This window comes from Mastigoproctus giganteus, chromosome 9 (assembly GCF_048544385.1).
Source record: "Mastigoproctus giganteus isolate SK-2022 chromosome 9, ASM4854438v1, whole genome shotgun sequence".
In the NCBI taxonomy this organism is placed as follows: Eukaryota; Metazoa; Arthropoda; class Arachnida; order Uropygi; family Thelyphonidae; genus Mastigoproctus; species Mastigoproctus giganteus.
Window position 1 is genome coordinate 225,474,787 of NC_143583.1, and position 16,977 is coordinate 225,491,763.

General features: G+C 36.8%; 1 protein-coding gene across 1 annotated transcript in view; it reads left to right on the forward strand.

Annotated features, from left to right (window-relative positions):
• Positions 1–16,977, forward strand: part of LOC150081141 (ubiquitin carboxyl-terminal hydrolase 8-like) — a 581,739-nt gene that overhangs the window by 266,606 nt on the left and 298,156 nt on the right. Inside the window, exon 11 of the mRNA XM_090381373.1 lies at positions 2,612–2,739. Coding sequence (XP_090237499.1) covers positions 2,612–2,739 — 128 coding nt within the window. The remainder of the gene's footprint in view (positions 1–2,611; positions 2,740–16,977) is intronic.

The window sequence follows — 16,977 nt, forward strand, 5'->3', positions numbered from 1 at the left end:
TAAAGGATTGATAAATGAGGTTTGTAGTAATAGTAACAGTATTTGTCACAGGCTTTTGCTGCACTAGCAAGAAAAAAAATCCCAAGTAGATAATAAAATACAAAGTATCAGCTTCCCTCCTTGGCGCCTCCGTAGCCAGGTGTGCAGGAGCAGCAGTGCGTAGCACACGCTTCTTGATTAGACCGGGGTTTGCGCCTGTGACCACCAAATACGGAGGATGCGGAAAGGTCAGGGAATGACCACTGCCATATCCCCGTAGCAATATGGCGGCCTTAGTTGCTGATGCTCCTAAAAACCAAATAACAAACAAACAACTTCCCTCCTCACATAAGTAACTATCCAGTTGACCTTTGAATTTATTCAAACTGTCAGCCTTAACAACTTGCAAGAGCAACTTGTTCCAGCAATCAATGACTCACTGGCGAAACGAAAACTTCCTGCAATCCAATCTGAACCTCAATCACTGTAATTTGAATTTATGGACCCTAGTTCTATAATTCTTTATAACAGTGAAAATTCCACTTTCATTCATTTTACTAAACCCTCTGAAAGCCTTATAAACCTCAATCAGGTCACTTCTGAGATGCCTGGTTACCAAGCTCTGTAGCCTACATAATTGGAATCTTTATTCATATGGTCTCCCTTTTGCCAATCTTGCCATTCGAGTTGCTCATCTGTGGACCCTTTCAAGAATCTCACTGTCTTTTTTCAGGTGAGGTCTCTTTACTTTAACACAGTATTCTAAATGTGGTCTTACAATTGCCTTATACAGTGGGATTATGACTTTCCTGTCTCTACAGGATTATATTTGAACATCATTGATAGGACACCATGGAGTTTCCTGGCTGCCTGTTTACACTGTTCAGAAAACTTCATATCTACCTGTATTGTAACTCCCAGATTCCTTTCCTCATCTACTGTTTACAATTCACCCCCACCAAATGTATAATTTATTTGGGGATTGCTATTCCCCAGGTGTTCCCAAGTACCTTCCATTAAAACATAGCTGCCACTTCTCTATCTTTGAAGCCTATAGATTATCTTTGAAGTCTTATACAATATCAGACTGGCTTATGTTGTATAAGCTTGCTTTCTTGTATCATTTGACACTACTGCAGGACTCTGTGACTTTCCCAAACAAATATTTTGAGACATTTTGTTCATTACCAATAACTTCAGCTTGTATATGTGTAATTTCATATTTTTGTGGTTTGTTCCATCTTCACTTCTTTACTTCATCTTGATTCACTTGTATTGTCTCTTGAAAACTGAAGGAACATGCTTCACAAAAGGCAATGAACTGTCTTAACACTTTTCTTCGCTTTCTTTTTTTTTTTGGCATTCTTCTGCTTTTATAACCTGATTTGTATAATAACAGTTAGCATTAGCAAAGGCACATGATGCAAGAAAGCAAGCTTATATAGCATCAGCCAAAAAAAAAAAAAAAAACCCTTATTTCACCCATCCACTCGCTCCAAATGTTTGTCAAGTTCTGCCTTGAATCTATTTAAGCTATCAACTTCTAATGGTAAACTATAAATCAAAACTCTAAGTAAATTGTACAATGCTGTAATGGCATCTCCAGTTGTCTGAAATCTTCATCATTGTCGAGGCTTCAATTTTTACTTGCTTATTGAGAGTTTTTTTTTTCCCTCCCACTTTAATTATAGTAATATTTTTGAGTGATTTGGATTTGTAGCCCCTTTAATCTCATGGCGCCCCAATACTGGGCTTAATGTGATTACCAGTAAATCTGCCTCTTTCCAAACTTTTGTTCAGTAGGAATGAAACAGTCCTTTTCTGTTGTAACATGATAGAGGCACAAATAAATAAAAAAAAAAATTAGGGAGCGGATGTTAAAATTAATTGTACTGTAGTAAAAAAACCGTACTGCAAAATGTAAACAACACCTGTAATGGATTCCACGTATTTAATTTTGTTATCTGATTTAGACTTCTGCGGATCATGAAGACACTGGCTAATTTGCAACCTTTAGTTATAATCACATTATATAATACAAATATGATATATCTATAATCACATTATAGATATAAATAATTAGCTGTAATCAGTTTATCTCATACAAATATGTAATTTGCTGAAGAGATTTATACAAGCTTTAAAGCAAGCATTCTGTTCCACTTTAACAATTTTTATTCTGTACCTTTCTTAACAGTGGAACTATTTATCTCATTTTATACAATTTATATAATTACATTTCAGTGCATTTTTCAGAATGGATTGCCTGTATGCTGTGGACATCTCTTGTAGTACATAGTGCAAGTATGGGTTCTTTCTGCACCACTTTAATTGTTAGGATATTCACTGCTTAAATTGCTTTAATTGTTAGGATATTCAGTGCGTAAATTGCTAGGATATTCAGTGTCTTTTAATGAGCTGAATATTTTTTAATGAGCAGACAGCTCATTAAAAGTTATTTGATATTGACAATTTCTTTTTAGAATTTCAAATCTTTCAACATAAAACAAAACTATTTTGATTGTTGTTGATGAATCATATTGGTACTATGTTGTAGGTAGTAGTTATGTCTGCATAATATCTTTTAATTTTGAAGATATCACATTATTTGAATTTGAACTTTGCTTTATAGATTGCGTGAGGAGCGCAAGAAGAGTGAAAAAGTGAAGGAAAAAACAGAGAATGATTCTCTAAAAACAGCAGAACAAACATTCAAAGGCTCCAAATTAGAACATGTGGGCCCTTCCACTGAGAAGCAGGGTAGGTTGTTTGATATTACATAATTTGCTTAAAAATATTTCCTTTTGACATATAAGATTTATTGATTAAGGGAGTGATTTTTATTATTTTTTTTTTTGTTGGCACATCGGCTTCTGTGGCATTAATGCACCTCCCAAAGTTTTTGCATTTTATACTCTGGTCCAAGCCAAAGGCGGGATTCGAACCCGTTACCTTTAGGTTGCCAGGAAGGCACTTTACCCACCTGGTTAGCCTGGTTGGCAAGGAGGTGATTATCCCCTTGTATAAGACAATGGTCAGGCCACACCTTGAGTATTGTATACAGGTCTGAAGGCCTCATTTTAAGGATGTAGAGCTGTTGGAACGAGTACAGAGAAAGGCAACAAGATTAGTGAATGGAACAAAGGGTTGCTCTTACGAAGAAAGGCTTACATTTTGCAAATTGCAGTGTCTGGAGACTAGGAACCTGTAAGATGATCTGATTGAGGTGTAGTAGTAGTAGTAGTAGTAGTAGTAGTAGTGGCACTTGATGCAAGAAAGCAAGTGTAGGAGCTTATGCAGCATCAGCCAAAAAAAAAAAATAAATAAATAAAAAAAAAATAAAAAAATCACACCATACCCTCCAAATGCCTGTCCAGTTCCTCCTTAAATTTATTTAACCTATCAACTTCCACAACGACAGATGGAAGTTTGTTCCAGCAATTAACCACCCGCTGGCTAAAGGCAAATTTCCGCACATCTATTCTAAATCTATCCTTTCTTAATTTGAACTTATGTCCCCGTAGGTTCGTATTCTGAACAAGTGGGAGGATCCCATCAGAATTCAGCGTGCTCAACCCATTCAAGGCCTTATAGACCTCAATCAGATCACCGCGCAGGTGCCTAGTCTCCAGCCACTGCAATTTGCAGAACTTAAGCCTCTCTTGGTAAGAGGATCCCTTCATTCCCCTCACCAATCGTGTTGCTCTTCTCTGTACATGCTCAAGCAAATCTACATCCTTCCTAAAATGAGGCCTCCAGACCTGTACGCAGTACTCAAGGCGTGGCCTGACCATTGCCTTATACAGAGGGACAATCACCTCCTTTTCCCTGCTAGCAAAATTCCTATATATCATTGACAAAACCCCATGACCTGCCCTAGCAGCCTGTCTACATTGCTCAGAAAACTTCATATCTGACTGCACAATTACTCCCAGGTCTTTTTCATTTTCTACCACCTTAAGTGTAGTACCACACAGTTGGTACGTTTCTCTGGGGTTACTTCTACCCATATGCAGTACTTGCATTTGTCAAGGTTAAACTTCAGTTGCCACTTCTTAGCCCATCTGCCCAAATTATCTAGATCCTGTTGCAGTAGCACACTGCCATTACTGTCATTAACAACCCTGCCAACCTTCGTGTCATCTGCAAACTTCGACATTAAGCCTGATATACCTTCATCAATATCATTGATAAATATACAAAACAACAGTGGACCCAACACCGAACCCTGTGGGACTCCACTAATAACATTAGTCCACGAAGAGCAGCACCCATTGATTACCACCCTCTGTCTTCTCCTACTTAACCATCCTTTTATCCATTGTAGCAACTTACCCTTAATACCATTCTGCTCCCAATTTGTACAGTAGTCTTCCATGCGCAACAGTGTCAAAAGCTTTCCTGAAATCCAAGTATATGATATCAAAATTATTTTTTGCATCCAGTTCCTTTGTGACCACATCATAATAACCAATCAAAGACTTTCCCTTAACAAACCCATGCTGTGTCTGAATTATTGCTGCAGTCTTGTCTAGATTTGGCGCATTATAGCCTCAGTTGCTGATGCGCCAATAAACCCCCAAACCAAACCAAACCAAACTTGTCTAGATGATCCTGCAATGCATCTTTAACCAGTGACTCCATTAGTGTATAAAGCCTTGAATGGTTTGAGCATGCTCAGTGCTGATGGGATTCTTCCTCTTGCTCAGAATAATCGCCCGAGAGGGCATAAATTCAAATTGAGGAAAGACGGTTGTAGGATAGATGTGCGGAAGTTTGCCTTAAGCCAGCAGGTGAGTGATTGCTGGAACAAACTTCCATCTGTCGTTGTAGAAGTTGATAGCTTAAGTAGATTCAAGGCAGAACTTGACAAACATTCGGAGTGAGTGGATGGGTGATAATAAGGGTTTATTTATTTATTTTTTATTTTTTTGCTGATTCTATATATGCTTGCTTTCTTGCATCATGTGCCTTTGCTAATGCTAAAATATCACCCCAATCCACAAAGGAGGATCAAAGGGAGACAGAGGTAATTACAGACCTGTTAGTTTAACTTTTTTTCCAGGGAAATTAGTGGAGGCAATGGTTAAAGAAGCATTGCAGGATCATCTAGACAAGACTTCAGTTATAGCTCGGACACAGCATGGGTTTGTTAAGGGGAAGTCTTGTCTGACTAATTTGATTGGATACTATGATGTAGTCACAAAGGAACTGGATGCAAAGAATAACTTTGACATCATATATTTGGATCTTAGAAAAGCCTTTGATACGCATGGAAGACTGCTGCACAAATTGGAGCAGTGTAGCATTGGAGGCAAATTGCTGCTATGGATAAAGGGATGGTTGAGTGGGAGAAGACAGAGAGTGGTAATCAATGGACGCTGCTCTTCTTTCACTAATGTTATTAGTGGAGTCCCTCAGAGTTCAGTGTTGGGTCCATTGTTGTTTTCTGTATTTATAAATGATATTGATGATGGTATATCAGGCTTAATGTCCAAGTTTGCAGATGATACGAAGGTTGGCAGGGTTGTTAATGACACTAATGACGGTACACTGCTGCAACTGGATCTAGAAAAGTTGAGCAGATCGGCTGAGAGGTGGCAAATGAAGTTTAACATTGACAAATGTAAAGTACTACATATGGGAAGCAGTAATCCCAGAGTAACGTATCAGCTCTGTGGTACCACACTGACAGTGGTAGAGAATGAAAAGGACATGGGGAGAATTGTGCAGGCAGATATGAAGTTTTCTGAGCAGTGCAGACGGTCTGCAAGAGTAGTTCATGGTGTCTTGTCAATGATATACAGGAATTTTTCTAGCAGGGATAAGGAGGTGATTATCCCCTTGTATAAGGCAATGGTCAGACCACACCTTGAGTACTGTATTCAGATCTGGAGGTCTCATTTTAAGGAGGATGTAGGGGTGTTGGAATGAGTACAGAGAAGGGCAACAAGATTAGTGTATGGAACAAAGGATCTCTTATGAAGAAAGGCTTAAGTTTTGCAAATTACAGTGTCTGGAGACTACGCACGTGTGAGGTGATCTGATCGAGGTGTATTAAGCCTTGAATGGTTTGAGCATGATCAGTGCTTATTGGATTCTTCCTCTTGCTCAGAATAATCACCTGAGAGAGCGCATAAATTCAAATTGAGGAAAGACGCTTGTAGGATAGATGTATAGAAGTTTTCCTTTAGCCAGCGGGTGGTTGATTGCTGAAACAAACTTCCATCCGTTGTTGTAGAAGTTGATAGCTTAAATAGATTCAAGGCAGAACTTGACAAACATTTGGAGTGAGTGGATGGGTGAAATAAGGGTTTTTTTTATTTATTTTGGCTGATGCTATATAAGCTTGCTTTCTTGCGTCATGTGCCTTTGCTAATGGTTTTTGGAATAATGTATATTAAAAAAAAAAAAAAACCCTGTAACATATACACTGAATGGCCACTTCATTAGGCACATCTACCTATTACCAAATAGTTCCCCCTCTTTTTTTTCTCTCATAACAGCCTAGATATGCTGTAGCATGGACTCATTGAGGTGTCAGAAGCATGCACAGTGATGCTGGTACTCGTTGATTTCATTGTTTCCTGTGTGTGTGTTTATATATATATATATATATATACATGAGGTACTATTACTTTTCTATCACCTAATCTCCGTTCTCCTTATTTAGCAATAGCTGACTATCTTTTGTCATCCAATAACATGTTATACAAAGGGTACTAGGAAAGTTTTGCAATACAGTTTTGTTTATTTAATTTTTTCAAAGTAATTTCCTCTACATTCAATACACCTCTCCATCCTCCGAAACCAATCTTTAAACCAGTTCTGCCAAGTTTCACTAGGGAGTAAAGCACACTCGTTGTCCCAAGCCCGTAGAAGGTCCTCATCACTGGAAAACCGCCTCCCTTTTAGCTTCATTTTCACATGCGGGAACAGTGCAAAGTCGCAGGGAGCAAGGTCTGGACTGTAGGGAGGGTACTCGAGAAGTTTCAGTCCTGTCGTGGTCAAATATTCGGTGCAGGCTTTGGCGCGGTGAGCTGCAGCATTATCGTGATGGAGGTACCAGGTGTCCATTCTTGACTTTGGCCGCAGGTTCTTCATAGATCCAATGACTTTAGGCAGGCATTGTTCAGTATACCACTTAGCTGTGACTGTCTTCTGCGTGTCCAAAACGACAAGTTCCACAATTCCACTCGATTTGAAAAATACAGCTATCATTTTCTTCTTTACAGATCGGGATTTTCTGACAATTACGGGTGTGTCGTCATCATCAAAGACCCAAACTTTGTTTTGAGCCTTGGTCGGCAGATCGTAATAGTACAGCCAAGTCTCGTCACCTGTCACGATGTTGTTCACATACCGAGATTGTCCCTTATCAAACTTTTTTAACATCTCCCGGCACCAAGTCAGACGTCGTGTCATCTGCTCTTCAGTCAGTTGATGCGGCACCCAGAGAGAACAAAGTTTCTTCACGTGCAAATGATCTTGCAGAATCGAACGAATTGCTGGTGCATTTAGGCCCAAAGTATCCTCTATCTGTTGGTAGGTCACTCGCCTGTTTTCGTCAAGCATTTTCCTCACAGCAGTAACGTTTTCCTCCGTAACTGACGTTCGTGGCCTTCCCGGCCTCTCAAAATCCTCCAGAGTGAAATTTCCCCTTTGGAATTCTCTATACCACCTGAATATCGTTGTACGATGTGGACAATCATCATCTAGTGCAAGAGTCATTTCTTCTAAGCACTGGTCTATGGTTAAACCACGCACGAAATTATACCGCAAAACTGTCCTTATCTCATTTCGTGACCACGATGCCATCGCAAGCACTTTACACTCTCACTACTAATGAATAACTGAGCCCATCGACTTGGCGCGGCGGCTACTATGCACGTATGAACATGTCTCAACATGCAGCAACAAGCAGCTTCCTGTGATTCATTGTTGCGTCATATTGCAAAACTTTCCTAGTACCCTTTGTATAGTATTATTGGTTCTTTACTATCACCATTATTTGCTTTTTACTTTGATTTCGTTGTCTGGGCTATCGGTCGGGCTAAAGTCATCTAGCTTGTTAACCACCTTAATTCGTTTACCTCCCTAACTAATTATCTTCTATCCACTACTATACTCTAGTTTAATCTTAACTTAACTTAGTTGTCACCTTACAGATATCCTTATGATATCTATTTACCATTCGTCAGGAATAACAGGCAGATGATGATGACAGAAACTGATAGCTCGCCAATTGTAGGAGGACACATTGTAAGGGTTAGCCCTCGATAAAGTCCTTTGCAATGTGTCTACCCTATCTTTACTACAATTGGCTTGGCATAGTTATTTAGTAATTATCCTTATATATATATATATGTTTCATTTTTGCATATAACCATTATGTTTCCCTACCAGGTTATTACCATGGACCAGAGACAGCTATGACAGCTATCACAGCACTCAGTTACCACCTGCTCATTCACAATATGTTCATAGATATTAAGACTGATGTAATGTTTTATCTAGACATTGATGGCATTAATCAGCTCTTCTCTCCCTTGTCAGGTTCTTTGTTTAGGTTTTCACTGATTGTATCACCATTATAATTAATTATCTTACGTTTATAACTGTTAACTATTTGCCATATCCACTATATATATATATATATATATATATATATATATATATATATATATATATATATATATATAGATATTTTAATGGCTCCAGATATCTCCCCCATAGAACCTATGCACAGGTGCTCAAATTGGATCAAGATCTGATGATTAGGAATCACTGTAATAGGAGTCTCATATTCCTGGAATTAGTTCTGTATAGAATACAGTATTCTATACAGAATTGCTTAAAGGATGCACAGAGAGAGAGAGAGAGAGAGAGAGAGAGAGAGAGAGAGAGAGAGAGAGAGAGAGAGAAAGATAGAGAGAGAGAGAGAGAGAGAGAGAGAGAGAGAGAGAGAGAGAGAGAGAGAGAGAGATCTAATACTAATATGCAGTTATAATCATATTATCTGATACAAAAATATAATTTACCAAACAGCTTTATACAGGCCACATATAAAGAAAGCATCCAGTTCAATTTTAACAAAGGCACCTCCGTAGCCGGGTGGGCAGGAGCAGCAGTGCGTAGCACAAGCTTCTTGATTAGACCGGGGTTCGAACCTGTGACCACCAAATACGGAGGATGCGGAAAGGTTGGGGAATGACCACCGCATATCCCCGGGGCAATATGGCTTTAGTTGCTAATGCTCCTAAAAACTAAATAACAACAACAACAACAATTTTTGTTAAAATTGGAATTTGATGTGAAATATTGTACATTATTCCGTTATAAGAACTGCTGCAACCACAGAGGAATGCATCTGATTGAAAACAATTTCCACGTACCCTTTGGTTTCCAAATATTCCAGAAATATGTCCATGAAAATTTAATTTTGGCTTTTTTTCATATTTTTGCAAAAATTTTTAATTAAATTTTGGTCAATTTTTCTGTTCAGTTTCATTTTGTTTCCCTTTTGTTTATATATACCTTTACGAGATGAAATGATGTTTGTACATGTACAGTGTTGTACAAGACCACAAGCATTACATTATTAAATAGTAGTAGATCATTTTACATGTTGCGACATGTGTTGTATGTTCCCGTGTGGATATTAGAGAAATTGTGTTTTTTTTCTAAAATTTGATAACCCTTTATTTACTGTTTGTCTTTAGTGGAAACCATATTATGATAGTGGAAAGAAATACAATAAAGAGTGGGGTAAAAAGTTCCCATAGTTATGAAAAGGATATAGTTTAAAAGGATAAACTATATCACAAAAGTGATATAGTTTTCTGTACAGTTTTGCTCAACAAGCCTCTTCTAAACCTAAATCTAAAAGTGTTGAGTTGAATCAGAGTACTTTTTTATTATTTGTACATAGGCCAGAACCAGACGTACAAACCAGGAAAACATTAAACAAGCTGAAATTTAGCTTACTGTAGAAATGACCTTGCCAGTCACTGTGTACTGACTATTGACCACTTCTGCAAAATAATGAAAAAACATAGAGAAGGCAGTGTGCTTGGTAGCATTATAATGCACCAGACTAAATGTATTCAATTAATAAAAAAATGTGGTTGGTGTTGCACTAAAGGACGATTTAAATGAAAATGTTAAAGGTAAGAAGTTTGCTTTACTCATTGATTAATTAGCTGACTTCACTATCCAAAAATATTTGTTCATAGTAGTAAGATTTGTTTGTGTGAGAACTTGATATTAAAACAGCATTTTTAGGATTAGTTTCAGTATCATTGGCAATAGCACAGTCCATTAATGATGCATTGAAGACTGAATTGAGTAAGTATGATATGAATTTAGAAAACTGCATTGGATTTGCAAGCAATTGGATTACGTCTATGGTTGGAAGCAAAAATTCTGTCTGGACCTGAATAAGAGAAGTAGCACCCAACTGTCTGCAGATAAAGTGCACTCGCTACTCACTGACACTGTGCATTCAACACACCTTTGCAAAACTTCTGTTCAGTATAGGATTCCTCATAACGGAGATTCCAATTTGGTTCTCCAATAGTGATTTGCATAGAGAAGAGTACAAATCTATATTTGAAGTACTTAATGCAGAAAATTAATTTAAAAATACAGTAGACTTTCAGAATAACGGCACCTTTGGGGATTCAAGGTGCCATTATTTTGATTTTTCTGTTATATAGAAAGTTTTATTTTTAATATATTCAATGCTGAAATAATGGGGCTAAATAAGAAATAGCGAGAGATGCAGTTTTATTAATGCACCTAAAAAAAAAAAAAATTACTGTATTCTAATAAAAAAAAATCATATGTGCATCAAGCATGCATAGCAGAAGTAAAGTGAAACTTCTTTAGAATGTTTTGAAAAGTTTATTATTTAAATGTTACAGTGGTTTAATATTTTACAACTTTATTACAAAGTATTTACAGATCCCTCCTTTGTACTCAATGGAGCTGATTTTGGTGGTTACATTGCAAGTATACATGCTCTATACGCCTTACAATGCTCACTATTAGTCTTCTGCATGTTGAATTTTAAATATTTTTTTCATCGAAATTTTTTATGAAATGCAGCAGAATGGTGAAAGAAATATTTTGCTTTTTAAATTTTTAAAATTGGATTGCTAGAAGCTGAGATATAATGATTTAAAACGTAAATGCGACATGCTTGTGAGTTACACCGTGGCTACACTGTAGGGATACTGATTGCTTCATGTGTTGCTGTTACGTACTGTGTACGTCATTTTGTGTCACATTTTTGTAATTCCATGGATGCAAGTTGCTCCCATGTGAAAACTGCCTAGAATGCACCTAAAGAAATTCCTTCAAAAAGGAATCAGTTTCTCTCTCTTACCCTTGAGAAAATGAAGAAAATCACACAATCATGTATTAAAGAAATCCTGTTCAATAAATACAGTTTTCTCTCCAGTCTGCTCAAATACAACTATTCTGTTCTCAGATTGCAAAGACTAATAGATTATATTGTGGGTGTTCTTGTTCCAAATCAATAAAACCATCTTACTAACTTACCGTATTACTTACTGTATTCTAATAATCATTATACAGGGTGTCTCAAAAATACACGGCATAACTTCAGGAATGAGTTCCTCATATGTAGACAATAAAAATATTTTATATCAAGATAGTTCTGGAAATGCTTGGTTTCCGAGTTATTAACCGGAATGTCTTGTCTCCCGCAGGTGATTTCCTTCATCACAAGGTACTGACAGAATCTGATGGTTTTCCGTTCCGACCATGTACTCAAATCAGGAGCAAGTGGATATGCACTTTATGTATGGTTTGGTGGACGGCAATGCTCTGGAGGCTTGTTGTTTGTACCACGAAAGGTTCCCAGAACGAAGATGTCCAGACAGGAAAACGTTTGAGGGTATCCATCGCTGCCTTTGTGAATATGGGACCTTTATACCTCATGCTGCCGACAGAGGACGACCAAGATCTACGACTCCTGAAGTAGAGGGGTGGATCAACGGCCTGGCCACTATGCTCATCTGATTTAAACCCACTAGATTTCTTCTTGTGGGGTCATTTAAAGTCATTGGTGTATTCGACTCCGGTATCTGATGTGGAAACTTTCCACAATCGAATTGTGGCTGGTTGTGAGACAATAAGAAATATGCCAGGAATTTGGCATCGTCTTCATGAGTCCATGAGACATCGATGTTGAGGCCTGTATTCAGGCAGAAGGTGGATATTTTGAACAATTACTATAAGGTACTGTGAACATTTAAGTGTCATAGACAGACCTTCAAAACTCGGAAACCAAGCATTTCCGGAACTGTGTTGATATAAAATATTTTTATTGTCTTCATATGAGGAACTCATTCCTGAAGTTATGCTGTGTATTTTTGAGACACCCTGTATAATAGAGTTAATATTACTTCTCATGATCCGTGATTACTGTATCTCTGTTTTCTCTAACAAAGATATAATCGAATATCAATTTCAAACATTTTTATACTCTACCGCAGTGGTTTTCAACCTTTTTTTAATAACGGCACTCCTAAGTCATTTATTTTATTTTGCGGCACCCCCTACTCAATTTTCTTCCAGTTAGATCCGATTCTTGTATATATATATTAAAAATATATATATACTGTATGATAGTTATTATAATAATATAATTATAAAAATTACATTTCATAATATAAATTATATATATATATATATATATACAGTATATAATAATTTTATTCTTTATATAGAAGTACTAAGTAAATATCAATTATAGATCACCACAAAATTAAAAAGATACTGTACACCTTTTTATAATGAAATAAATATATAAATTTTTTTAAAAAAATAATAATAAGTTTAAGTAACTTAAACCCAAATTACGTGGCACCTCTGGAATATTGTTGCGGCACCCCGGTTGAAAACCACCATAATGAATGTGCAGGTTTATTGTTTTGATAAATTATGTTGGCAACCATCAGGTTGTGCGTTTGACATACTTCACTCTTTAAATCATTACCATAATAGTAATGCAATCATTAATTGTCACATTTTCACTTGATCTAAGCATTTCGTAATTATTCCACTCTCCATTTTCCAATTAAAATGAATCTCCCTTGAGTCCAAAGATGCCCTCATAATTAACCTTAATGGTTCAGTACACTCCCTCGTGCACTCCACAAACTACGGGAACTTTACTTGCCAATATGCTCCAACGTTTATCCAATAAATAATCATCTGCAATTATGACATCACTAATTTCATATGGCTCAGCCTAACTTGCGGAGCCTGTTCTCAGCAAGGATCTTTCATCAGTAAAGACAGATGCAAAGTATTTCTTCGATTCACCTGCAATATCAGCTTGGTTGTCTAAGACTTGGTTGTTACAAGGGTCCAATCTAATTCTCATTTTTTCTTCCTTGTATTCACATACAAAAAATTCATTGCTCTCTTTGTCAATGCTCTCTCATATGCAGCCCTGCCCCTATTTTTGGTACTATTACAGATCAACTTGTATGTGTTGTAGGCGTCAGTACTTTTCATTGCTTCATAACAGTCCCATGCTATCTTTTTCTGCTCTATTGGACCAGCCAGCTCTGCAATGTTTTGTTAAAAGTATGTATGCATTCATGGCTTCTGTGATTTTTGCTTTAAAAGTATGCCATAATTCAAATGTATTCACCATTCTCGTCAATCTGCCCACTTCACAGATGGATATAGCACATTAAACTGCCAAAGTTGCCTCCTCTGAAATTAAAACCCATATCCTTATCTTTAACTACTGCAACATCTTTCTTCATCTTCCAGCTGGTGATTGCATGATCACTTCCTGACAATGGTTCCTGCACTTTAACCCTGTGATGCCATCTGAATCATTAGTATTAATGAGGTCAAGAATATGGAGAAAATAATAATCCAGTTTATTTAAAAAAGTTTTTCACTAATGGGAGTTTCCCTCCCACTTATTCCAATCAGTCTGGTGGCGCCTCAGTAGCCAGGTGGGAAGGAGCAGCAGTGCGTAGCACACGCTTCTTGATTAGACCGGGGTTCGAGCCCGTCACCACCAAATACGGATGATGTGGAAAGGTCAGGGATGACCACCGCATATCCCGGAGCAATATGGCCTTAGTTGCTAATGCTCCAAATAACAAATAACATCCAATCGGTCTGGTTTTTTTTTTTTTTTTTTTTTTTTTTTTGGTAGTTGTTGGTGCATAGGCTTCTGTGGCCATAATGCACCTCCCAAGGTTTTTGCAGTACTTTGATCCAAGCCCGAATCAGTCTGGTTGTCTGGTGCAGATTAAAGTCACCCATGATAAGACATTCATGCTTACTTGCCCATTAAATCGCATCTAAAGACTCGCATCATATTCTAACATACAGGTTAATGCTAATGCATCATTTTAGTACACAGCAAACTACTAAAGTAGTTAAAGAATTGGCATCATTTAAGTATATCTCATATTGTGAATATCTTCACAATGAGTTGCCACGATATTGCACTACCTCGAATAAGTAATGCTTCACCAATTGAGAAGACTATTATTACTTATTCTTGGTGGATAAGATTTGAAGCTTATTGGCTTCTCATTGGTGGGTGAGCAGATACACTGGCTTTACAATGATGACAACCCATTTATGAAGTATAACTCCACAATATGAGAGATGTCTGATGGTGTGCAAATAGATCAGACTGAAAGCATTTTAGGGATCAGATTAAAAGCATACTGGCAAAAATCCTTTCACCACCTTTTGTTCAAATGAATACCATCTCTACAAAATATATTCCTATTACTTACAAATCTGGGCTGAGCCGATAAGAAATCCCCCCCCCCCAGAGCCTTGCAGATTCACTCACATCTTGAAGTTAATCCACAATGCTTCCAGCATATACAGGTAGTTCTCGACTTTATGAGTTAATTCGTTCCAGCGCATACTCGTAAAGCAAAAACTCATAAAGCGGGAACTTATTTCCCATAGACATAATGTTAAAAATGGGGGTTACATTATCAACAATGAAATTAGTTAGCTAATTAGTTTATGTTTAAACAATGATTGATTTATTCAAAGAAATGAAAACAACCTGTAAAATCAAGCAAATTGACTTACAAATGTTTATTCTTCATCATCATCATTGACTAAATGCACACTCGTTGATCACTCATTATTGGCTCGGCACTTGTTGATTTGTTGCACAAATGTCTTCTTGAGAAATGCTTGGCGTCGTCTTCTTGAGAAATGCTTCAAGAGGCATTTATTTCCTAGATAATCTTCTCTTTTCTTTATAAATTTGAATAGCATGCATAAGCATTTTTTAACAAAACGCACAAATTGCAAATAACACGATTTGTGCTGAGTAACAAGTTTACGAAGCTAAAAAAAAAAAAAAAAAAAAATGGAACGAAGAGAAGATTCTGAAAATTTATTTATGTTTTTTTTTACGATTGAAGATTTCAGTAAAGGGCAAACACATTTCACCATAATAACATAAAAACTCACAAATTCCAGCTATCGGTATATTCACAAATGCAATAACATCAAATTTACTACCCATTTATAATTGCTTACAGTAACAGAAAAGCCCAATAAACCAGAAAATGCAAATTGTTTTTATTATTTTATGGTTGTGACTTCCAGAAATGTGTTTTAGAAAAATATCACAAAGCCATTCAAAATTGGTTCTTATAACATATGATAACGATGAAAGTGTAGTGCATTTAATGATTTAATTGGTAACTAATACAATTTACACTATAAAAATGACATTTTAGGGAGTTATATAATATTGTGAAAATTTGAACTTCTGAGGAATGAAATACCCTATCTGAGGAATGAAAATTTGAACTTCTGTGGAATGAAATACCCAAAATCAATGTGTTATTGGGTTCACATTACGATATTTTCGCAATACAATGGTGACGGATTAATATCGTAAAGCGGAGTACACTGTATTGTATAGCTATGCACGTGGTTTGAAATGTGGTATTTATGAATGTTTAACATTCATTTTTTGCAATTAATGTTCATATTTTCGATTTTGTTGATGCTTGATACTTGGGGGGGGGGGGAACTCGTAAAGTGAGAACTGCCTATACTCCCTCCTGTGATAGTCTGGGCAGAATTGCACACACACACACACACGCACACACACACAATTTTGACCTAACACGACATTTTTTCAGCATAGTCCTATATTTCACCAACAGATGGTATACATTAAATATCGTTAGTCCACATGAATAATAATAATTCTCTTTTTACCTCCCTTAAAATCTGACGGTCTGTTGGTAAATCCGACAAACTGTTAGAAATTATTCTTTCTATCCATTTGTTTACTGACAGCTTTATAGTAGATTAGTAAGATTACAGCTGTTCATTACAAAGCTGTTATTTAATTCACTGATAATTCCATAGTATGATTCAATCCCCTTATGATTCCATACTAAGTTAAGATCTCCAAATGAAACTAATAGTAGTAGTAGTAGTGGCAAATGATGCAAAAATCAAGCTTATATAGCATCAGCCAAAAAAGATAAATAAAATAAAAAAAACTACTTACTTCATCCATCCATACCCTCCAAGAATTTTTCTAGTTTTTACCTTGACTTTAATCAAACCATCCACTTCCACAACAACAGATGGAAGCCTGTTCTTGCAATTAGCCACCTGCCGGCTGAAGGCAAATTTCTGCTCATCTATTATGCAACCATCTTTCCTCAACTTAAAATTTATGCTTCCTTGTGTGTAGTCTCAGAAACAGCAAGAATGCCATTCACATTCAGCTTACTTAATCCATTCAAAGCCTTAAACACATCAATCAGATCACCCTCACAGGTGCCTAGTCTCCAGATGCTGCAATTTTCAAAACTTAATCTTTCTATGTTAGAACAACCTTTTGTTCCCTTCACCTATCTTGTTGTCCCTCACTGCACCCAATGCAGCAGATCTACATCCTTCCTAAAATGAGGCCTTCACACCTATATACAGTAC